Genomic DNA, 26,128 nt, shown 5'->3' with positions numbered 1-26,128 from the left:
CCCGTCTCCGCACCAGGGCTAAGAATGCTTCATTTATCAAATACAATTTTGGCAGTGCTAATGTGTTTGCAGACTCATGCATCGCTCTGGAAAACTGTACATAAACTACATATGAAAGATAGTGGCGGCTGCTGCAGCTGTAGAGATTTACTCTCGGGGAGCAGAGATTTACTGGGGTAGAAAGAACAAAAGGAGGAGCAGAGCGGGGGGAAAGCTCTCCAGAGCAGATGTTTCCGAGCTTTTTTAAACCTCGGAGACAAGACATGAGACATCACTTGAAGGAGCAGCTGGGGACACTGAATAAATGCAGACATTTAAATGTGACTAATTACACACACATGCTGGAATTCACAGAGGAAGATCGGGGAGCCAGACTCCCAGCTCACGCTGACTTTCACCAGGAGCTCAGCGGCCCGCTCCTTTCAGCATTCTGGCAGTCAGATGTCATCGTGCTAAATACAGAACGCTGCTGCTAAAAGCTGCCCCTGCTAGCATAACCCCAGTGAAGCACACAGATTTCGACCAAGTTCTCTGCAGGAACCCCTCTCTTTATATTGACCAATATATATGGATCCCTCCTTTTTATTAATTAGATAAAAATGTGCACACATCCACTGATCCTAGCGTTTGCTGCTCAGAGGTGACAGAACCACGTCTCAATGAGCTCAGAAGTCTTAAAGCCTCTGGGGGACCACCCTTCTGTGCTAAACCCGAGCGTCCTGCACAGAATCTGCTCTGAAGATGGTGGGACAGCTTTCCAAAAGATCCAGGGCTTCCTTCTGAGCACTTACTGTTGTGGAGCAGGAAGGCGATCTGTAACCACACCGTTCATGACTTAGCTCAAACTCTCCAGCCTGGCACGGCTGCGGAAGGAGCAGCGCCCTTCCCTGATCCCTGCTGACCGTGCAGAGGGCCGGGAAGGCTGTAGCTGTAAACAGCATGGAGGAAGACAACTCGAGATCTTCTGAGAGTGGAGGACAGAGCATGGAGACCCAGACCCTACAGAGGGGGAAACCAGACCCTATGGAATAAGACTTCTTCCTAGCACGCTGTGTACTCATGATGACTCACTTCATGGCACAGCTGTAGTGTAAATAGTTACATGAAGGTACCAGGCTGCAAAGTCCACGTTTTCTTTTATCTGATAAGCACTTTGGCAAAGGGCTGTGCTTGGTAAGCTGTAGGCATCCTATGTGACATGAACATACATCATCTGGACTCTCTGAAGGTCCCTTCAGCGGGATTTGGATCTCTGAAGGTCCCTTCCAGTGGAACTATTCTATCAACACACTGCATCCCGAGGCCTGCAACAGGAACATGCGGGAGTCACAGAGACCCAGCTGACACTGTCCCGCTCACCCACTCGGACCACCAGGTTTTGCAGCGATTCCACAGAGGGAAACCACACGTAGCAAAGCGCTCCCAGATGAAGGATGCAAAAAGGGAGAGTTCTGCTTTTACAGAGGATGACAGCAGGAGCCGCCTGGGGACACAACAAGTCAGAATGCGGTGCCTGCATCTGTATTGTCAGCGTAACTTTTAAATTCACTAATGCTTCTCATCATTAGCTCTTTTGCAGAGATTCAGTCTGGAAGATGGTGCTGTAGCAGGTGGCAGAGATCTAGGGCCTCCGAAGGGCTCTGATGAAGCACAGCAGCTTAGTGGTTTAGGGCTAAATGGAAGTACTGAATGCTTCCTAGGGAGAAGCTATTAGGTAACAGTTTTTAAACTCTTTTTTTTTTCCCTTCCTCTGCAGAGGCTAAGGAAGATCACATACCTTTAGCATTTTAAATAATCTACTACTTAAGGTTCAAGAGCTCAGCACTTTGCAATTTTAATTTCCCTTCCCATTCGGATGAATTTTCCCATCCAGCTGACTGTTCCCAGTGCTCCACAGGGCTGCAGACTGGCTGAGCAAGGCTTCAGCTGCTGCTGAGGCTTTCTGGAATACAGAGGTGGTGGCAATGCACGCAGGCACAGAGGGCACAGTACTGAAGACATGAGCTGTGGATTGGCTGGTAAGAGACCCCATCTTTATTTATTTTCTGGATAGGCAAAAAAAAAAAAAAAAAAAGCTTCCAATTAGTCCTAGTTTTCATTCAGCCCACATACATGCTTTTAAAATGAAAGCTGCCCACTGGAAGTAGTTTCTGTTCTCCTTGCAGACCCAAACTGTTTAATTGGCTATATCTGTGCCAATTTGCAGGATAGTGTTCATCTTTCTGCAGCTAAGAGCCTACAAATGGATTTAAGGGGGAAAAAAATAAGTCAAGGAAGTCCACAGGATGACAATTCACCAATTCCTGCTCATGGTTTTACAGCTTTGTCTTACTTGCTCGCTGCAATGAACTCAGAAGCTGCCCACAAAAAAATAAAAATCAGTTATTTTCACAAAGTTCAGCTGGTAGCTGCGCTCCTCTAATTCACCCAGCCTCTACTTTTCATTCATGAACTACCTGAAACAAAGGTTCTGCCTCACCTACCTGCACTATCCTTCTCACTGGCAACTTCTGGCTCCACAGACATTCAGTCAAGCATTGCTTAATTACTGCTGTCTTTTCTTACATGCCTATGCACTAGAGCCAAACTATGAACAAAGGAACCTATGAACAAACCTGAATGAGCTTTCAGATAGCGTAGAAAAATGTTACAGAGATGCAGTTTGCTGTGTACCTTCCTAAACAAAAGGTGCAGGATGAAGAAATTGCCAGACTACATTTAAATGCATTGTTTTTTTCCTGCTATCATTCCCCATACCTTTTCTTCTTCCCTTCTGCTTTCTCACAAGACACATTGCTATACAAACTTGCACCAATGGAACTACATATGCTAGAAATATTTCTACTTCTGATTTCCCTTATCTACAGCTTAGCTCTGCTCCCATCTACCACCCCAACGACAAACAGCTGTGGAAACTGGCCAGAGCCAAACACAGTGCTCAGGTAGGCTGCAGAAAGCAGAAGACGGAGGAAAAGATGACTTCAGCAGACAAAAGATTGCTTGGACTCTGATTTTCAGGTTGTTTCTAAGAGCCAAGAGCTAGCTTTAAATCAAGAAAAACTCAGAGCATTACAATTCAGTGGTTAAAACCTCAAAAATTGTCTACACATTTGAACTAATGCATTGTATTTACTGAACAATACCTCCCAAATCAAAGTTACAGAATGCTTCACAAGCCAATCGAGGTATTTTATCTGTATTGTACAGAGTGAAGGGAATAATCTTCAAATCAAGGCCACAGCAGCAAGAATATGACTAAAGATTTAAAACCTGTCTGGTCAAATGAATAGAAAGATAGAAAAAAATGCTGCACACTGCCATAGTGTAAAGGCTGACATTACCTTATTGCTTTTCATGAAGCCAGAAGCTGTATGTGTAACATGTTAAGAAGGACCTTTTCTGACATCTATTTGTAGCATTTCAAGAATTTCACTGAAAAAAAAGCATTGGGATTATAATGCCACCAGATCGTATTTAACTGAAGACAAAACCTTTAAAAGAAAGCTGGCTGTGGTATGGCATACTCCCTCAGAACAAAACAAAGCAAGGCAAACACTTCTGAAGGTCCTTCAGTGCATCACCTAACTATTCAAAACAGACTGTGGGGAGAGTGGAAGGATGTTCCTGTTGAAGTGTTGGCAGAGAACCAGACATCACAGGCTTTTACCTCACAGTTGGAGTTCAGAAGATACAGGCAGAGGCCTTTGCTGCTGTACCGTATCACTAGGGAGTGCACTGCACACCTTCAGAAAGGCGAAAGCAAAAGCTTTGCTCAGAAGCTGATCCTCAGGGCAGTTCTGTTCCTTTCCATCTCTAATCGCACTGTCCTCTGGGCCTGTTCTGAGAACAGTCCAAGCCTAATTGTAAGCCCAATGTCATGTATGTCCCATACACATATATTCTCTTACACAGCAGACACAGAGCAGAGTAGAAAGACAATAAACCACCTTTTCCCACTTCATATTTTCCCCTCTTCTGCAAAGCCCAGGGACCCACGGCAACAGAAATGATACTCCAACAAAAGATGCCAGCCTAGGAAGTTGCAGGTTTGAACCTGGTTTCTTAGAATGCGTTTGACCATCATCACTTGGTCGTATGCAAATTGCACAATGGCCATTTGACAAAAAATGACAAAAAGAGTCCTTGGGTAGCAGTTAAACGAAGGCTGGGCCCTCCAAGTGCTGCAGAGCCATTCTGACGTAACTTCTGATCTGAAATAGGTACAGCTCTGCTCAAGTGGCTCTGTGCCCTGGTTAATAAATTCACTGGAGATCAGAGCCTACACAGCAACTTTCACCAGACCATGCCTGCTATTCACTATGCCTCTCCACAGTTTTTTAAAATCATCAGGCTGCGGGGAGAAATATTTCAAAGACACCTACTCACAGAGCCCTGGTGGGACTGGATGGCTAGAGGATATATGCACAGGCATGCCAAATTGCATACTCCAGCACCTCCTCACCAACCTAGTGAGCCTCTAGCGAGCCTAGAAGGATGGAGATCAACCACGTGGCTCTCGTGCACTTGTTAACAGGTCCCAGCTGTAAAGACTACCACAACAGCTTATTGACAAAGCTTTGGCAAATGCAGTAACAAAACAATGTCACGTACTGGTGAAAATAGGGCTGGTCAGAACTTCACTAGGAGAGCATTTTTCTATTGAAACAATTACCAAATTGTTTCATCTAAAAGTATTAGGAAGAAAATTATGTAGATTATAGGGAGAAAAGGAGAATAAAAAAACACCTCATTCTATAAATTTTTAAGGATACTACTGATTAAGGACAATTAGTAACTAAGTTCAGAGCATAAGAACATTTAATTTCCAGTCAATGTTTTGATCTCTCCAGCTCTTTAAAGGAGGCATTGCACACTACATTTAACTATTACGTTTCTCATCACTCTGCAGTTACATCTTAAATCCTACCGTGTTGCGAGTTTATGGCAGACCACACCAGTGTCTGTTATGACTTCACTCAGTCTCAGCTCAAGGTGGACCTTTCCCTGAAACAAACAAACAAAAAACAAACATGAAAAATCAGTGTAATGCAAAGCCAGCCACCCCATTCCAGCTTAAAACAAAGCAGGTCAGTTAATACGAGCAATTTCAGGAGGAGTTTAAAGACTAGTTAACAGTTGTACAGGTGAGATGTTTCACTTGCTGAAGAATCCAGAGTGGTAGACATTTCACCCAGTTGCAGTGCATGATTACTCCCCCATTATCTTATCTCTCTCTGCATGTTTTCCTAGTTGACTGATACGGAGTTTCTGTGGTCTGGAACAAAAATGTTTTCTTGTCGCTTTATTTATATTTAGCATTTGAAACACCAAGCTAAGATACCCAACACAACCACTGAAAATATATCACATCAGTGTGTTATAAAGAAATACCTCTATGCTTTAAACTCTGGAGAACCGAAGGGGATAAAAGCTATGAAGTTATGACAATAAACTCTGAGACAAGTATCAGTAAAACTACCCTGGGCAACAAGAGAAAAATAAATGCCCAACATGTCACCAGCATTCATAGCATCTACTGTTATACAGTATACTCCTCACCATCACATTGACTTTATGGTGACTGCATAAAGGCCAAAATTTTATGCTCAAATATGCCAGGAAAAGAAAGGCAATAATGACTACAAACTGTTACTCTCATGAACTCTATTATGTTCCAAAACACAAGCGCTGGCAAAAACTCTTACCATATCTATAGCAAATGTAAAATACATTTTGTTACTGACGTATTCTGACATATCAGTGCTGCCCAACAGTCATTTGTAAATCACGTTGGCCAAAATTGAGTCATTTACCTTCATAACTACCTCCTCTCCACCTTTTTTTTTTTTTTTTTACCAAAGGACCCAAAAACCCACCCCGCTAGTTAGTCAGAGCTCTAATGTGAGCTCTAATGTCATTATTGACTCAGTTTTGTCTCGACTCATGCAAAAGCCCCTTCATAATATCTTCCAGATTTGACCTTTCCTCTTTCTCCACATCACCAGAACTCTTGCCAAAGGATGTCCATCCCGCCTAACAGAAGGGAGTGAAGATCAGGCCCTGGCCCCAAGTTGCTCTATGCCATTACGTTCGACTTCCTCCACACTTTTGTCTGGAGAAAAGCTGGTGAAAGCAATCCAAATCAGGGCAGGGAGTGCAATAACGGCATGAATGCTCAGAAGTTGGGTTCAAGCTCATTCCCCGGCACTCCTACACTGAGCAGTATAAACAAACTCTGAAGACAGCGCCTGAATGCTTGTCCCGAAGAAATCAATGAATAATAAAGTTTCTTACTGTGACAGCCATTCTCTCTCCCCTTCCTTGCAAACCCCTTCCTAAGGGCCAATTTTGACTGCACTTTCATCCTTCAAACCTCTGCCAGCCACTTGCACATTCACTATTGACTCCATAGCCTTTTTTTTTCTGCCCAGGGCTGGATCACAGGCCCTTCCAGTCCACTTGGCAGATGGCACTGGTGTTCATCCAGAAAAGAAGAAAAAAGGTTCCTCTGAGCTATATAAAATAAAATCCCATATTGAATTTGGCTCTGATTGCTGACTCTTCATGTCTGTTTTGCTGAGAAACAAATCCCCTCCTTTACCCCACCAGTGCACCCAAATCTCAACATCTGCCATTTCACCCCAATGCTAAGCCTATCCTCATGGTGAGGGGAGCATGTCCCATGCATAAAGCCACTTCTAGACCCACCTCTTTCAAATTCAGTCTTGCTACAGTGACCATCGTACAGGCCCTAAGAGAGGCTAAGCACACTATCAGCTGAGAAATCAGGGCAGTTTTCTGGCTTTATTTTACGGCATCCTCCTTCCACGTTCTCTCTTCCACATACTTTAACACAAGAGCTAAACCATGGCGCTCTGGAGAACAAAGTTGGATTATCAACCTGTATAACCACTGCTGCCATCTTTGTTGATGTCCAGCATATTACCTTTATTAGAGAAATTGACACTGGTATGAGTTTTGAAGGAGTTAAGGGACACGAAATAAGATTTCAGAACTTTACAGGAAATATCCCTTTGTAGAAAAACACCAAAAGGTAAGATGCTTTTATAGAAATGCTTCCACTGATCTTAAACAAAGGCAAGACTGATCTCTCTCAGGAAAGAACGCTTCAATACACGTAGGTGAGCCTGAATGTAAACTTAATTTACAGTGCCAATTTGCTAGATCTCACTCAAACTGAGTAATTAAGATGAAAGCTCCCTACTTTAGAAATTAAGCTCCACAAACGCTTTCAAGTCAGCAGTACCTCGCACATTTTCCCAGCTACATTAAGAACAAAATATAGTGCAGCCTCCTTTGGGCTGAGAGCCAATTCTTCTTGTAGCTCTCATTTTTCTCTTCTGAAGACTTAGCGAAGGGCCAGCTGCTCAAAAAGTGACTCAAAGCTTCAGACAGCAAAACAAAGGTCACGGGATCACTTGGACTGGCAGCCCCGACGACTGTTCCCAGAATACCTCATCACTTCCAGTTAAAAATTCAGTTCCACAAATACATTAACATAAGGCTGCAGCAGCATACTTGCAGGTTTAATTCACAGCAAATGTAGCTCCTACTCTAACAGAATGCTTTTTTCCCAAGTCAACTATAGCATTAGGATTCCTCTGAATAGATTTTCTCCTTGGAATCATGGAAGAGTTGGAAGAGTAGGAAGGGACCCACAAGGATCATCAAGTCCAGCTCCTGGCTCCACACAGGGCCACCCCAAAATCAAACCCTGTGTCTGAGAGCATTCCTTCACCATGCCATTCACTGGTTTACCATATACTGGATAATGCACTTCTCAAAGGGAAGACAGAAAGCTGTGCAATAAATCAGGATTATAAAATCAAGACCTCATCTAACTAACAGAAGGTCAACTGATCATCTATACTAGACTAAATGCACCAAAGAAGCAAGAAGCTGCTAAAATATTTACTTACATTTTAACAAAAATTAACAATTTAACAATTCACTTACAACACCAAAGACACTCATATAAAATCATTAAGGTTGGAAAAGCCCTCCAAGATCACCTGGTCCAACCACCCCCCTACCACCAGTGTCACCACTGAACCATGTCCACAAGCACCACGTCCAGCCTTTCCTTGGACACCCCCCAGGGACGGTGACTCCACCACCTCCCTGGGCAACCCGTCCCAATGCCTGACTGCTCTTTCTGAGAAGAAATGGCTCCTCATCTCCAACCTGAACCTCCCCTGGCGCAACTTGAGGCCATTCCCTCTAGTCCTGTCACTGGTTACCTGTGAGAAGAGGCCGACCCCCAGCTCCCCACCCCTTCCTTTCAGGTAGCTGTAGGGAGCAATAAGGGCTCCCCTGCGCCTCCTCTTCTCCAGACTAAACAACTAAACAACAACAATATTTTAATTATTAAAAGAACTAGTGTGATATTACCTAGAGCCTCCAATTAGGCACCCACAGTTGATGACAGCATTTACAAGCAGGAAATATCAGATAACGGCGCAGGACAAAAAGCACGGTGACCCTATTTTGCAGCTGAAAACACCATGGCTTGGTTCTGTTCAGTGAAAATCCCTGTTGTGGAGCCAGGGACTGAATCTGGGATGAGTCCCAGGCCTGCGTCCTAACCACAGAGTTTTTCTTTCCCCTTTAGCACAGCAAGCAAACTCAGAGAAGCAGCTGGATGTTTGACAGTTTTGAAGTAGAATGCATTAATGACTAAAGCATTTACATAAAAATAAATCAGAATATTCCTAGAAGCAGAGACGTTCATTAGCATACCCTTCACATTCGGAAGAGTAGGAATTTTTCAAGGAACAAGCTGCTGAAGGAGTGCCAACCCAACTGCTGAACAACACTTCCTTTTTCATACACACGGAGCAATATGGAAGCGTGGGTTCATAGGTCGGACGTCCTTCCTAATTACATCCAAAACACCATCATGGGACCAACAGGTTCTGCTTTTCCATTCTCAATCAAAGAAGTCATGAGCAGATTCAAGTTTACGTATGCAAGGAGCCAGTACTCAAAAGGCAATCAGTAACAAACAAAACTTTTAAAAGGCCTTATTAAGAAAAAAATAACTGCCTGTTAAATATTGCCTTTACAACAAAAATTAAAAAATAGAATCCAGTTCCAGTCTTGTTAAGATGCTCATAACACTAACAGGTATCAGGAAGAACTACTCCACACCGTTGTCTCAAAACCAAACGGAAGCCAATTGTAAGCTTGCAAAGGAAAAAGAGAAAAGAAAGCAGAATCAAAGTTCTGTTTTGATTGGTACAGGAAAAGTTTGTCTACACAATTTCATTTTCCTTGGAAACTATAAGCTACTGCTGCAGACTGAAACACCAGAAGGCAGTTGTACAGCAAGTATACACACACTACTTACTTGTCTCACGTTTCCAGCAGTTGCAAATTTGTGGTTTCATTTAAACACAGCATGTGGAAGTAGGAAAGAAAACACACGATAGCGGATTATCCTGAGGTTATTGCTTTGACAGAGATCTGCCATGCTGGCATGAGCCACTTGGAGCATTTTTAACAAGTGGTGGGCCTCAGAGGCAGAATTCCCCAAGTATCCAGGACACCCCTAGGAGACATTTCTTGGTGGGGTTACGTGCACATGTTTTGGGCTGGACCCTAGCACACATCACACGGCCCAGCGACCGAATATCACTTCATATGCGACATCTGATCTAACTTAAAGCAGATGTGATCCGGTTTTTCAGGGAAAAAGTTCAAAAAAAAAAAAAACCACTAACAAACACTAGGAACCCCTGGGCTGTATCCCAAGCTCTAGTAAATGCACAAAGAACTCTGCAACGATGTGAATTTAGTCTTCAGCAGTAGGTGCTCTTTACTTCACGCTATTATGTCAGATAGCTTTTTAGAAGCAACATACCAAACCGGGACAGACTGTCTTACCCCTCTGAGCACTGAATACTCTTACATTCGTGTGGGGAGGAGGAAGTCTTGCCACAAGGCAGGATCTGCTCAATAAGTAGCCTTTTTGATTATCACAAACATTATTATGAAACATTCGCCAGTGTTGACACACGCGGCAGTTCTCCGAAATAATTTTATCAGAAGGCACGTAGCCTTGAGAATCTTCTCTCTCTATCAAAACAGAGATTTCATATCATTTCAAAACAACTGAAAGAGGGAAACCTAAAAGCCACTGTTCATAAAAAAAAAGAGGGTAACACCCATTTATTTCCTGTATGTGGTGGAAAGCCGATACCAAACCTGGAAGCTGCTTCTTCTTTTTCAAATTTGCATATAGCCGTGCTTACAGTGGGTTACACAAAATGTGCCACTGACTCATCTTCGTGTGAGAAGCATCTAAATACCTACAGGAACACGCTTAATGCCAGCGCTGGGCAGTGGGCACGCACTGCTCCTACCCGTTTAACAGAGCAGGTATTTCTGTCGGTCACTGGAGTGGTATCACCCCGTACAGTTGCTCCTGAAGACAGTTTGTTCAGCCTAGTGTATTTTCAAACCCATGTAGTTCAGAAAATAACAACGAACATCAGAGCCGTTCAAGTTCAGTACAGTTTGCTCTACACACGTATAAATCAAAGCTTTTTATAGACCAGGAAGCAGACAGATATGGGGAAGACCATGGCAACTTCCACAATATTATGAAGGGAGGGCAAAAGAAAGTAACAGAGCAACACATTTCCAGCTTCCTCTGGACATCTGGGATAAACTTCTCTAACTGTCACACAAGACTGAATTTAGGAGAGCTAATTCAAAAGCTTGTGGTGAAATCCTGGCTCTGCTGAAGTCGTGGCAAACCTCCCACCCTGGCAAGGGCAGGGTTTCATTCACGAAGCCTGATGCAGGGAATACAGATCCTGCATTCAGTGGGGAGGTGCTGACAAAGGAGCAGAGTTTTCCTGAGCAGCACAGAACGCCTCGAATATATCCCTCTAGCTAAAATACAGAAAGCATTTCAGAGCCAGCAGTGACTTCCAGCAAGACAAAAGCATTGATTGTAGGGGCACTCTCTAAACATACCTGCAAGCAATGGTTTCCACTAACGCTGTAAGGTCCACCAACGGATGTATCACTTCACACCCAAGAACAGGCACTCTTCAACAATCATCAAAGGGCTGTGTAAGACAAATGCTACTGGGGTAGAAGAAGGAGGAAGAGATTCTGGTGTCTGAAGAAAGTATTTCTTAATACTGGTAATTTTTTCACAAAGAACTTTGAGTGCAGAAGGCTAAAATGGAGACAATCTGCTTCCTCAGTGTTGGTTATCTGCCCTTTACATATAAGTATGTCTTTTTTGTTTTTGTTTTTTTAAATGGTAGCTAAATAGGTATGTTTTCAGACATATCAAAGCCCTTACGAGGAGGAAGGGGAAATGAGCAATTTTCAAGCTTTTATGTCAGGGTTTTTTTTTTTGCCCTGCCCCCCCAGCAATGAATTTTACCTAAGACTAGCTTTGGAAAAGCTCTCATGGTTAATACTGAGAACTCAGGTTGAATACTCTCCAAGTTAATACTGAGAACTCAGTTGCAAGAGAATGTGACCATTTCACATTTGTCATTGCTGTGGAGGAAGCAACTCAAAGGACACTTGAAAACAGGAACATTTGAAAGCAAGAGCCTGCACAGGAAAACACGTCAGAATATAACTGGCTCTCCTTTTATTTCTCCTGCTGTTTGGCATACACAGACTACATGGCTTGGAATAGGCTTGTGCGTTTTGATATTAATCAGAATGTCTCTGGATCTTTAACCACTCACTGATTACATGTACACAAAAGGTATTTGGCTTGCAAAGCTCAAGTTCCACCAAACAGGCTTAACTGTGGAGGGCTGAAGTTGCTGTGGAAAAAAAAAAAAATAAACAGACAAACCTGCTCAAAACCAGAAAAGGCTTTTTGAAGGTTGGATGTGCACTTGGGCTTAGGCTCCACTGAGAACATACGGACATAGGGAGCACCATCATCTACTGCCCCAGGCAAACATCTGAATCAGTTATTGTCAAAAAAAGCCCTGCATGTGAAGGAAAGGCAGTCATTCAAGAGAGATGTACACACAGCAGCATGGCAAGTTTTGCTTCCAGTTCTCAAAAAGCAGGAGAACGAGAAAACAGCAAATCCTCAAAGACAAATGACTCGTGGAAAAGAGATACATCCCGTGGAAAGCGTGCAAGATCACGCTCTTACTGAGCTTAAGCAGCTGAGCAAGTTCTGTCTCCTGTTGCAAATCCCTCTGCCCGTCTGAAGCTGCCTGATTGGTTTAATTTCTGCACTGAGATAGACTGTGAACATTCTCAGTAATGGTTCAATGGCTTTACTTTCCACAGAAACGCTTGAGAATTTGTGCTCTCAGAGACTGCGTATTTAGCTCTGGGCATGGTAGCATTCCATTGAGGAGCCGGCAGGCTGCAGCACAAGGTGGGAACTTCAAACTCCTTTAGCTAAATTCACACAAACCCACCTGGTTACAGCTTCATACTTTCAGAACAAGTTTTCCAGTGTGGAAAAGTAAGCCTTGAATTATGCATTTAGCAGCTCCTGTCGAGTTTCATTCCGCACTCTGTATAATAAATCTTCCAGACAGCATTTAACATGTTTTAGTATATTTTAAAAGTAAATGTTCAGAAATCATGTAATTTCACATTCGTATGCCAAACAAATGTAACTTTGCTGAACTTGAATAGTTCATGCTCCACAGAGCAGCTTGAACTTAAACCACTTGGAGTAAAACAGCCTGATCACCCAGGTTATACCTAAATTGCATGCGGAATATGCACTGACAGGACTGTAGCAGAAGATGCAACACAGTTCTGTGAAACTACCCAGAGCAAAAACAGCCAGTGAGCTGTGGGGGCACTGATTTACCAACAGAATAAAAGCTTCTTGACCCCAGCTGCTGAACTACACACCGCTGTGTTCTGGTGGCTGTTGTTAAACACCTACCCAAATGAAGGGAAAGTCAGGTGCCTCTGAACACACCGATTTCAACTAGCTGGTTTGCCAGACCAGATGGTGAACGTTGAACCAGAGGCTGAACCAAACCCACAAAGGACACGTGAGAAGGTAATGCCCAATCTGCACCTGTGGACTGGGGAGCTGGACAACATCTCTACCACTCGGTGCGGGACTGTGCACCACGCTGAACAGGGGCAGGGGGTGAGATGCCAGGCTTCTTGGCCACTCTTTGCCTAGATGGACAATGCCCCTTTTTTCCTTTAAGATAAGAAGTCACGCAGGATTTGGGTACGTCCTGCTGTCAAGCAATAAATAGATGTGGCATTAAAGCATCCAACAACAATGCTCATCGCTGTTGATTCATGTAGTCCTGCTGTCAGTAACATTTTCATCTACAATAAGGTAGATGTATCAAGTCACAGCCTCAGCTTGCACTCCTGACAATACAAAACATCTTTACAAGTCAGTAAGAATTAGCAGTGTTGGAAAACCATAAGGCTGAATGCAAAGCCTCAAGCTAAGCATCTCAGCATCTCACCATCTCCAATGGTGTTTTACATTACCACCAGCACTTTGATTACAGCATCAGAAGAATTAGTTGCAGCTTCTGAATAAAATCTGAGGAAATAGCACAAAAATATAAATAAATGCATTCAACTTCTATTAGAAAAAAGAAAAAGTATTTCCATTTGGAAAATTTGTACCATTTCTGAACCTCCTAAGTGAGGTCCAAACCATGTCAATAACGAAATTTTAATTATACACATTAAACTGCAGATAGCCAGCTAAAAATACCAGTTCTTACATCAGAAATGCTATTTTCCATAATTTCAAGTCAATTCTTCTGTTCTCAAAAATAAGGCCACCTGTATCCCAGACCTGGGCATCTGGGAACCAAGGCACCCAAGATCATTAATATTTCATTAATATCTCTACAATCCACGGATTGTAAGCTGGTTTGCAGTTTCCGACTGTGCTGGTTGGTCTGCTTAAAACCTGGACATTTTCAGGCTTTGCATATGGTAAAGAACGGTTCTCTCTGGGCTTAACACTGTCACCCAGTTTCTTTCATATCATGGCCTAATGATTAGAAAGAATCAGAAGTCAGTCTGGTTTGTCTGTTCTTTGTTTGCTTGGTTTTGTTTGTTCATTTATTTCTTAATTACCCACTCTGACCTCAAGCAAGTCACATTCTTTTTGATACTTATTTCTCATTCTGTTCGAAGTATTGAATTGACAGTAGGGACAGTAGCTTGCCTCAGTGCAGTGCCGTGATGCATAACTAAATAGCCACAAAGTGCTCTATGACATGGAAAACAGCATTTATGACATGGAAAATAGCATTAGGGCCACCGACTAACAAAAACAGAAGGAAGATGCAGGCATTCCCTGGCACATGGCTCAATGCTTAATCCACTAGATATGTGGCCAATTAGGATAATTGCTAGGATGATAGACTGATAGTTGGCACAAGAAAATTGCTTTTTGATTATTAGTATTTGCACGATTCATTGCAAATGTTAAACTCTTAAAATGTCTCAAATGATTTCCTTAAATTTGCAGAAAAACTGAGTGACGATCCATCCTTACTACAAATACTCTTTTTGCTCTTACGAGTGAAAATGTTTAGGAAAAAAAAGATACAACTGAGATACCACAAGTATAAAAGACACAAACAAAAATACACTTTCATTTGTCTATCTTCCCATGTATAAGAATTCCCACAAAATATTTACCACTCTGCTCCCACTATTATGGAAAACATGAAGCCCTTGTACAGACTACTTAACATAAAGACTGTGGAACATTTCAGTAAATGGATAAAATCAGAGTGCTATTCATATTTATACTAGTTGTAATAAATGTTTATCATGTAGCCCAGAAGCAGCTTTTAACGTTGTGCTCTTGTAAAGATACAAACAGTGGAAGTGATGAACTGTGCAATTACAACCAGAGAACGTGCTTTTCGAGCAAACATTGTGCTCGTCCTCCCTCCAAAAAGGTAGAACTGTTTGCAAACCTTTCAGTTCACAGCCTAAATTACCAATGCTGTCCTAGAAAGCACCCTGGGTCTAAAAAGCTTCCACAAGCTCACTCTGTGTAAATATTGTACCAAAATAAACTGTGCAGAAGCTTATCCAAATATTGACCTTCTTCAACTGATAAATTATAAAAGGAAAGTTTTCATATCCTGCAGGAAATAAACACTACATCTACTGTTTTAAAGTCAGTGTCATAAGAGGTTTTGGGATAAGAAGAAAGGGAGACAAGGGTAAACAGAACAGACTTCAATGTTAAAAGGCTATTAAAAGCCTTTCCATCACCATTGGCATCAAAATGTGGCATTAAAGAGGATCAATATTTTACAAGAGAATGTTACAGACTGAACAGGCTGTCAGGAGGCCTTCTTTGCATCACATGCACCACAGTATGTTATTTGTCACTCCAAATAAATGAAAAAACTAGTCTTGAATGCATTTTCACAAATGCTTTGCTACTCATAACCACGCTACATATTGGAATGGATGTGCAATGCATGTCTCATTTTCTGACCTAGTATGGACAGACTTGCTTGCAGCCAGAAAAGCCTGCACGTTATTTCTAACCCTACCACAGTTCCCTAAGCAGCATTTCCCTTTGCATTTATTGGAGATTGTTGTACAGGTCAGACAGTATCCAAGCTCCTACGCAAATACTGTGTTTCAAAAGTGTTGTACTTTTAAAATAGAAAAAAAAATCAGTTAAGTCACTGATTTGCATTCACTTGATATCCAGCTATGCCATTTTAATTTCTTGTTTTGTTAAAACGACTGTTTTCACAAGACCTGACACTGTAATAGAAATTAGAACCTGCTTCAAAAGAGCCTAAGTAGAAAAAAAGCGGAGTCACACTGTGTACCAAAATCTGCAGAGTACCAAACCCTACATTGAGCTAAAGTGATACTACCATTAGCATTCCCAGGTTTTGGAGCAGGGCCTAGAAATCTGGCAAGTTTTTTTGTTGTTCTGTTGCATTTTTTTTGGTCTGAGATGTACTTGTTGCCATTCCTGTGACGACCTGCCTACATAATTAAGATAGTACTGCACAGATACCGTTTTCAAGGTGGTTCAGCTCCCTGTGGAATCAGCAGTTATTTATAGTTTTGAAGCTACTTGATACCTAGCAGACAACCACACCCCTCTTTGTATCAGTGACTCTGGTAGTTCACATAGTTTTAATTACTTCTGCAGGCAGAATCCCAGCCCTTGTTGACTTAAGCACACTCGTAATTCACCCTACACACAAATACCCCCAGAAACTGCAAATACCAATGAAACCTAAACCACACTAATGAGCACTTCCCTTCTGCAGGGACACAACGCACCTCGAGCCATGGAACACATGGACCTACTACCATGGCACTGTTACAAATGCTCCTTTGCCAAGGTAATCTCACCTGTACTTCTGAATCAGCATCAACATGTTGGAGTTGAAACCAGGTGTCTCTGTTATGATACTTCTGCAGATCTTCTTTCTGTATTGCTACCTTTCCTGGAAATAAAACAAATCAGATGCACAGTTTAAGACATGCTATAGTTCCCCAAAAATACATTTCAATCAAAAACATGATTTAAAACAATGATTAAAGGACTATCCTATTCAAGAAAGGCTTCAGATAAAAGGAAAGACTTCTTCAGGGCATTTTTTTTTTAAACACAATACATAATTCTTTCTGATGAACAGTTTTTTCCACTTCATATTGTGAAAGACTCTGAAATTCCTAACATCATACTCACTTAACAGACTGAGCTGTGTGGACGAGTTTGCAAGTATGCTTATAGTAAAAATACCACTGTTACTTTTTTTGATATAACATTACAGCAAAACTTGTGGTGGGAAAAGTTTGAACATTGTTGGGGGCAAGGGAAAATTGTTTCAGATACGTGAGGCAGATGCCTATAACAATCCCAGAAGAAACTTCCAAGCATGGAAGCATATCGTAAACAACATTTCAGGATGAGGCTCTTCATTATACTTTTGTAGCAGAGATGCAGCAACTAGAGATGTCAAGTCACAGCTGATTCCCAGACCTGCATTTTGAGGTCCAGTCACTTTGCCACTCTGAGTGGTAGGAGATCTGCCAACTGTGCTCACTCAAAGCCTCACAGAGCTCGTATCCCACAGCCCAGAACCATCCGAGTGATACCACTCACGTACCACCTCTATTTAGACCAAAAACACAGCAGAGCTTTTCCCCTGACCCTTTTAAAAACCCCTTACCTCCACCCGATTAGCTTTTTTGGTAGTTATAGCAACAGCAGCCAGTTTCATGCCATGAACTAATGTATATGCATGCTAGGGGCTAACTTGTATGTAAAGCTGAAACGTTCATCTTGCCAGCCTCTCAGGCATTATGTAAAGCACTATCCGAGGGGTAACGAAACTTTTTCCAAACTTCTTTCTTTGTATATACAAAGCAGAGCATGGCGTGCCTGAGGATCACGTGCTCCTCTGAAAGCAGCTTTGGGCTGGGTGGTTCCCCAGGCACCAAGGAAAGCAGCATGTTCAAAATGAAAGAATCCAGGACAGCCAAGATGTTCGTGAGGTTCAAGAAAGGCACTTTTCAGCAGCGTGGTTTGGTAGCAGACCTCTCTGCTCAAGAGAGTTGCTCACATACAGTTCACAACCACTGCATTGCCACAGAAACACAGACTTTCTTTAACCAAATCCTGCTGGACAAAATATGACTGACACAGTCTTAGTATAACACGGGTTTTGAGGGCTCCCCAGATCCATGCAGTCTGGCCAGGGGTCTTAACACATCACCTCAGCAAATGTTACTAGAACAATTTTACATTATCCACACGATGAACTATGAAAATCACAAACACAAAGCATTCTCTCTTCTGAAATCGAGACTTTCTTGAAGTCCCAACTGTAAGTTTAGCATTACACAACTCTGTCCCCTGAAAGTTTGGCCTTTGCCTTTAGCTGTGCTTGGAGGGCTCCCCCAGCCCTCTTGCCTGCTGGGCTGCTCCCATGCTCTCTGTGGGGCTGCTCCCATGCTCTCTGTGGCATCTGCTGCTGCTCCTGCATTCTCCTCCCACCCTCAGGCTGCTTCTAGTGACACTTTCCAGACTTGCAGGCCCAGTTTCTGAACAGCTCTGCCATCCTTCCACAGCTGCCCTCTGCAGCATCTGCCAGGGTTTCTGCTCTGGCTTCTGCAGAGCTTCTGAGGCAGCGCTGCCAAGTCTTGCTCCCTCTGCCCTCAGCGCTCTCCTCCCCCTTCTTGTCCTTTGGAGATTACCAGATCCATCTCCTTGCAGGCATTAAACTAGAGATTAATACGGAGCGGATTCATTGCCAGGCTCTTCACTGGATATGCAGAGCTAGTGATTGAAACTTCTTAGAAAAATAGTAATTAAATTACACATACCTACAACGTAATATGGCAGAAAGTGTAAATAAACCATAAGACATTTGAACTGTGCTGAACAGAAGAGGTGAACTTCTTCTGCTGAGAACCTCTGTACCGATGGCTGGGTATTTTCACAGCTATTGCTTTTATTCCCCAACCACAGCAGTATGTGGGCAGTTTCTCTGCTTTTTCCTGTTGTAGTTTCTCTAAAACATTTTGTCAGAGGACTATGCTTAAATGCATGACCTTCCAATAATTGCTGTGGACCTTATCTGAAACTGTTTACTTTCACTGCTTGCTGTACCCTTCAGTCTCTCACAGAAATCCTCCACCCGACCGCAAGGTAACGCACACCACAGACTGTGCCGCCCGTATCTTTCCCTCACTTGCGTTCAGTCACCTCTCTCGCAGGAACATTCCTTGTGGAAGGCCGAAGGACGATTCCAGCGACATCAGCACCTTTACACGGCAGAAAAGGTGTTACCAGGGACTTCTCTTTCAGCAGGAGGTCCCACTGCCCTCTAAGCCCAGGACTGCAAAACCAACGCAGCCGGGTCTGACTGCAGGTAACCGCAGCTCTGGAGACAGCAATGCATGCCTCCAGCTCCAAGAGGGTTAACCTGGCGGCACAACTGTTTTGATTAGGAAACTGTTTGAACAGCACTGTTTGCTCTGCACACAAGCAATTCTTATTAATGAGTGAAACTTATTGACCGGGCTGGCTGGGATCCAGTGTTTTTTGCTGTAGACCAAGCGATCCGCAGAGAAGGAAAATCTAGTGGGATAAAGTGCGCGCGTGTGTGTTGGCGGGGGTAAAGAAACGGCCGACACTTTGGCTAGTCTAAATGCGTGTAAGAGTGTATTACTGATAGGGCAGACTGTTTTATCTGTCCTGTTAAATGATTGTCTACATAAGGTAGCGGCCTGCAGGATTTGTAACTCTCGGCCTGCAGAGGCCATGTCCATACGCTCACACACGCCAGGCTCCGGCATCACTGAGTGCCACCGGGCCCTGCCCTCTTCACCACAGCCACTCAGCCTCAGACAACTTCAAGGCTTGGATGAATTAGGTTAACTCTAGGCCAACAAGCACAAGCTGTCGGCACCTGTCATTTGAACTGATACCTCCTGGTAAAGGCCCACAGCTCTCCTTGAAGATAAACCTGACGCCAGAGGTCGGAAAGGTTTACCGCCTCTCATTTAGAGGACTTTTCCTCTCAGAGGCTCTTCGGCTCGCTCCCCAGCTCGACCCCATAGCACAGTGCTCCTTCACAAAACCTGGGCTGCTGCCAGGTGGCAGTGCTAGAGCTCGTCTCTGAGGCAAGCAGCCGCTACTGCTGGTTTCCTCAGAGCCACCCAGGGCTGCGGAAAGCCCGGCTCTGTTACTTAAAGCTTTTAGACACCGTCTGGCAGGAGGCAGGAAACAGAAGAGCACGCTGAGTGATATACGGTGTTATTTCAAAACGTAGTTAAGTTGCGTGATTTTTAAAGCAAGTAATCTGCTCAGCAATAATACCAGCAAAGATTAGGCAAAAGCGTTCTTCTCATCTGAACTAATCCATTTTCCAGGTCTGACACTCATCAGGACCTCAGGCTGGGGCAATGTGGGGCAATCCACAGACACTTCCACACGTCTGTCACCCACATGGCAGTGTTTTCCCTATATCCCCCAAATTCACACTGAACAGATCTGCAGTGGCATATTTAAACCCTAAACCCTGCGTTCAAAACAAATATGTGAATGCCAAACCCAACCCCCTCTTCTCCTTAGGAAGAAACCAAACCACCAGCAAGCTGTTCTGCCAAACACAGGGCCAGGGCACGGGTGAACAAAGTTACTACAAAAGGGCCTTTATGGTCCCAAGGGTGCAAAGCCTCCTGCTTTCCCCACCTGTACACCTCTGTCCCTGCATCCCAAAATTGTTGAGGAAATGGAGTCAACTCCAAGAACACCAAAAAATGTAAATAAACATTCTGGAGGAGGAGAAGGGAGGAGGAAGTAAGTTTCTGGGGTCATGCGTGGGTGTTGTTTTCATTTTTAACACACAGATCATTTCAACTGACCTGTCTGATAGCTTCCCCGCTCAGTCAGTGACACAGCGGGAAGGCAGGGCATGGCAGGAGGCCAGTAATTTGGGCACGGAGGCAGAAATATGCAGTAGAGACAGGTGCCGATTTCTGGCCTCACCACTTGAGAAGGTGTCGTGAGAATGCTGCACCCTTTGGGCCTGTCCCTCAATGGACTTTCAAATGCTCCTCCCGGGTGAGCCAATGCAGGCCAGTAGCTTGTCCTTGGGCACATACGAGCTTAATTCAGGCCTTAACACTTCCATACAAAGACTAACACGAAGTTTGTAACTTGCCTCTGGCACTCTCCATCCAGTCACAGCTACCTCCTCTCTGGGCTACCTGCTGGCGATGAAAGGACTAGGCACCAACTTGAGGGTTATACCTCACCTTTTAATACTCATTTGCTGGTTTGTACAGTGTTTGCTTCACAGCTGAGGGATCTGAAAATTTATGTCAGCTCCTGGACTAATAAAAGATACATTCCTTTGCAGAAAAAGAAGTCAGACAGCAATAGGACTGGAGTTAGTCATTTTAAAAGGGCACAAGGCTCTACTTGAAAAACCACCTGACATTTATTTCACAGAACCCTGTAAAGATAGCATTTCAGGAGCTCCAGAATCTTCTCTTTAAATTATCTTGGGACACTTAAACATTGAAAACCGTGAAACTTTGGATACGGCTGCCAAGTGAGCTGAAGCAATAAAATGCAATCGTTTTTAATACACCATCCTCCATTAACACTAGCTGCAGTATTGTTATCGTACATACAATCTCTAGCAAAGGGTTAGTTAGGTCCGAGCCACGTGTTAGAAGGTCCCAAATGCCTGATTAATTCAGTCATCTATCAGGTCCAAGCAGAGATTACTTCGCCTCCTATGTGCTTCAATATCAGACAGTAAGAGGTCATGGAAGCCAGATCAAAAGTTGCATTGTGTTAGCATAGTAAGTGCACAGACCCAGTATATCATTTAATTCATTTAAAATAACTGGTATGAAGGTGCAAAAGGAGAATCACTTTCAGTAGCTGGGAAGACTAAGGACAAAGCAGAATTGATTTCAATCAACATTTTAGCCTGTGAAAGGCTTACAAGACTTCCATCACTTGAAATCTCCAACCAAGAATTAATACAATTCCATTATGGACTATGTGGAGTTTTGTAACTGTCCATGTGAAAGATTATTTGTCACCAAATAAAACAGAAACTTTCTAAGACAAAAAGGGGCAGATGCCTGCCTTGTTCAAGAACAGCACGAATCTGCTTAGCCCTCCCACAACATGGAAGAAGACTGAAAAAAACCAACTGCCTAGTTGAGGATCAGAAAGGTAACCGTGGGAATTTGGGGCACGAGGAGGTCTCAGAGGCTCAAAAGCAGTGAGTGTAGCTCGGGTGCAGTGCCCCATGAAGCACAAGCACTACCAGACCATCTGCTACCATTGGTTAAGAATTAGTGTCAACAATGGCAGAATGCTTCCAACACAGCAGTGGTGCATCCTACATGGAGGACTGAGTAAACCATTATCATAACCCCAGTTTTGTCTGTTTTTTGAATAACTAGTGTAAATATAAGAATACATCACTTCCACTACCCATTTTCCTCTCTTTGGCGTTTATCTTGAATAGTAAGGCAAAGAAAAGCAGGCCTGTGATTAAAACATAGCTTCTAACCATGCACTATCCACATCGGTTTTGCTGGCCACAATCCTAAATGTCTCTCTTGGCTTATAGCACAACTTCTTCTCTCCCTCCCCAGTAAAAACAAAGACCTACATAAGCACAGCTCAGCTACCAGCTCTCTGCCAGCTGCTGTCTGGCCCTTTAGATGTACCTACATTTGAGAAAGGAGGTATAGCTAGCCCATGGCTCATCCCAGTGGGACAGCAGTCACTATTGTCTGCCTCAGCAGACTCCCAAATCCCTGAGCACGCAGCCTTCACTGGACTAACCATTTCCTCCATCATTAGTCCCTTCCAGGTACTGTAACGAGCAGCCACTGCTATTGCATTATCTTCACAGGCCCAGTCTGCTCTTCGTTCAAGCAAGACATAAACCCAACAGGTACTGCTTAATGTCTTCTGGTCTGGAGATGAGTCAAGTGCTGAAGAAAACACAGCAAGCCCAGCTCAAACTATAGCATCCAGAAGTAAGCTTGTGATGAGAGGATAAATCTGATTATATCCCAAATACAGACACTATTAACGCTGTCATTTGATAAGGACAGAGGCTGTGTAAAAGAACTGTCAAGGTTCTAGCACATTATGCTCAGTAATTTTGTTTATAAAACGCGTACTTGTATCAGGAAAAAGGAAAGATGTATTTTTTGAAAGCTCAACTTTGTTTTCCTGCTTTTGTGATGATCCATTATGTTAAAACATATTGTGAGTGCAGCCTAACAAATTATTCTGTGCAGAAAGTATTTATTTTAGGCTCTCTATGCAACTGTAGGGAATCTTCTCTGTATAATTCTATTTTATAGCTTCTCAAGACTTGTCACTGTGGGCCATGGTCATCTGTTTCCTTTATTTCATTAGTAGCTATATTTATACCATACTGAGTACATATGTTTCCCATGTCATCTAACAGTACAGCATAGAAACAGTAAACCAAGTTTTGACTTCTGCCTAAGCCATAGTTAGGGGTGGAAGAAACAGACTTACACAGTTTTTTATTACAATATTGATCTCTATTTTGTGTTGAAGATCTTTCCTCTACTTACCTAGCAAGAAGCATAGTTCAGCAGGGAAAACTCTTTCATTTTTCCTTTAAATCCAATAGAATACTCAAATGGTGATGTTTCAGCTACATTTGGCAACAATCACCTAATAACAATAGATGCTTTGTTTGGGCCTGTGGTAATAAATGATGGCAACTCCACGAATACACTTCCTCAGCTTTGGTAGCACTCATTAACAAAGGCACAGTCACCTCAAACAATTTTCAATTCCAGGGTGTTTTCATTCTGCAAGAATGTCTGTGAGCTACGATTTGGTTTCATCTAATTTAGTCCAGAGCAGCTAAGTTTAATTACCTCTGCAGGCAAATTTGTTCTATTGCCTTATTTGCTTCATCTCATCTAGCATTAAGCAGGAAAACAGTTATAACCTGACAGGACACAGGGGCCTCAAGAGTTTCAATTTGTTGTACAGCACACCTAATAACCCCTATAAAGATGACTAAGAGCAGTGAGTTACAGGAAACGTAATTAACAAAATTACTTATTAGTTTTCTCTTCACTGGCCATCTGCCCCTTCATTGAAGAGCTCAGGCATGTGGCACCCATGTCTTTTCCACTGCCATTCCACCCCCCCAAGGACTGCAAACCCCTCTGTCAGGAGTAACCCACACTTACAAAGTGTGATGGGCACATGATTTGGGATTCAAGTTGAGGATAAATAATTGTATACCTGTCACCTGAAGGCCAGATGATATTAACTATGCTTTCAAAGCAGCGTTCAACAACTTGGTGTGGCACGTTTCCTGTTTTTAACTGATCTACATACTCAAGGTCACGGTCTTGCGCCTCTGAAGTGTTCATTACACACCTAGGAGAATAGCATCTGAGGGCATATCAGGGAGATGCTTTTCTTCAGTAATCTAGCTCAAATATTAAAGGGTAAGAAGAGCCTTCTGTCCCAGTGTACTGGCACAGCTTGCCACATTTTAGTCTCATTTAACACTTCTAAAAAGCCCCAAACATAATTATTACAGAACACATTTTTACATTTGCTTTATTTAGCAGCATTTCTGTCCTAATATTCCTTCTGCTGCTTCCACATAGTGATATCTTGTCTTCCCGTCATTGCTGAAGACACCAATTGCCAGTTTTTCAAGTTAATGCCATCTCCTCAACATTTTTTTCCTTGTAACGACTTGATGGAAATAGCTATGCTATTTATTACACAGACACATGTTCAATTAAGCTGGCCTACGATTCCTACTTGGTAATTTGGAAGTAGAAAGAATATGCAAATTTAAATGGGATTTCCATTACTTTCAGGAGTACATTTCCTACTCAAAGCATCTCCACATACTATATAATTCATGATATTAAACCCTAGACAGTAGCAATCAACGCACACATTATCAATGGTCAACTTAGGACTGATTTATTTTCCACAGTGACTGTATACATCACGTTTTACCTAAAAAAAGATTAATTATATTTCACATCCACTGAGATGTGCGTTTCTTCATTAAGTTTACATCTCAGCTGGCACCCAAGGTTCTTCCAAGACACAGTTGTTCCAGAGCTGTACGTTTAGCTAACAAAAATCCTACATGACTTAGCAAATTGTCATTAGGAAAATGCAAACGTAACAAACAAACATGCAAACTCAAAGATATCTTTATCTGAACAACCCTCCCATCCTGTATGCCACAACACTACAGTCTGTTCCAAAAACATATCTGCTACACGGGTTCCAGTTTCTGAATTTGTTTGGTTCTCCTCGGAAGTTTCTGTCAGAGGTTTCAGGGGGTTCTTGTTTTTCATTTTCTCGCCCCCACTCTTTCCTTTTTTGGTGGCTTGAGCATTCTCATCTGTCACACATTTGAGTTGCGTTTCGGATGTTTTTACCATCAAAAACTTGTACTTCACATTTGAATAAATAAGATCGTGCCTGCTCTGAGCTCCAGTCAACCTGGAAATCAATATTACGACAGCAAGAGAAAGTTTTGAAGTTTTGGCAATACTAAATAGTGACTCAAAAGGACCTTTGCTAGCCAGCCATCTTCAAAAAAAAAAAAAAAAAAAAAAAAAAAAAAAGCTACCTGTCAAATCCTCACCATTTTATCACACACACACACAGTGTTCTCCCTCTTTCTCTCTCGAAACCCCCTCAAAACCAGCCAAACAAACAATGCAAACAGATGTCTTAAATGTACCGTATCACACAGGAAACACAGGCAAATTCACGAGCTCAGTAACATCTGAACTTAAAATTATTCTCCCTGGAAGGAAGGCACAGCCCCCAATTCCCTTCTCTGAGAAAGTTCACTGCTGGATGAGCATGGGTAACCACATTTTTTCAGCAGAAGTGTCTCATGATGACATAATATAACAAGAAATCTCTGTAATGCAAACAAAGGGCCCCTATTTGGAGAACTGAGCAGTTCAGTGGAAACGAGCTCATTCTAGCACTACGCTAACCAAACTGTTTCAGTTGGGACCTCTTCCTAACCTCCCTTGCTCAAGCCTCTTCAAGAAAAGGTCTCTTAAGACCCAGTTGAAATGATACATGCAGAGCAGCTATTCCTTTTAAACGTGATGCACTTTGTTCCTATGTAAAAGTTGCTGTCATCACAAAAACTCCACTGCTCAGCTTTGCTGCTGCTGCTGATTCCTGCTCATTAGGAATTGCTGCAAATAACCACTTGCAGTTACTCCAGAGCACTGCTCTCTTTCCAGAGCATTTCCAATTCCAAGCAAAAGTTATAGAATTAGTATCACAAGGTGACAGTAATTCTAGAATTTGTTCTCCTCTCCATTGCCTTTTGGCTTTTGATAACACTTCCACATCTTTGGAATGTTCTTCAAAATATACCTGTGATAAGGAGAGAGGAGAAAAGTGGGGGAAGAATAGGGAAGGCTTGGACTACAATAGCTATATGCACTGTAAAATGTCAGTGTAGATCAGTAATGCTGGAGTTTTGCCTTTCAGTGCTACATCAGTGGAGTAACAAATCAGTCTGCCTACATATGGATTCTGCAATGCATATAAAAATAA

General features: G+C 42.7%; 1 protein-coding gene across 2 annotated transcripts in view; it reads right to left on the bottom strand.

Moving 5' to 3' along the window:
• RASA3 (RAS p21 protein activator 3) overlaps nt 1-26,128 on the bottom strand; it is a 120,464-nt gene that overhangs the window by 46,843 nt on the left and 47,493 nt on the right. For both annotated transcript variants that reach the window (XM_035317366.1, XM_035317374.1), the window contains exons 4-5: nt 16,372-16,466; nt 4,928-5,004 (exon numbers count right to left, since the gene is read on the bottom strand). In XM_035317366.1, coding sequence (XP_035173257.1) covers nt 4,928-5,004; nt 16,372-16,466 — 172 coding nt within the window. The remainder of the gene's footprint in view (nt 1-4,927; nt 5,005-16,371; nt 16,467-26,128) is intronic.

This window comes from Oxyura jamaicensis, chromosome 1 (genome assembly GCF_011077185.1).
Source record: "Oxyura jamaicensis isolate SHBP4307 breed ruddy duck chromosome 1, BPBGC_Ojam_1.0, whole genome shotgun sequence".
In the NCBI taxonomy this organism is placed as follows: Eukaryota; Metazoa; Chordata; class Aves; order Anseriformes; family Anatidae; genus Oxyura; species Oxyura jamaicensis.
This window is presented reverse-complemented; position numbering and strand designations above follow the sequence as displayed.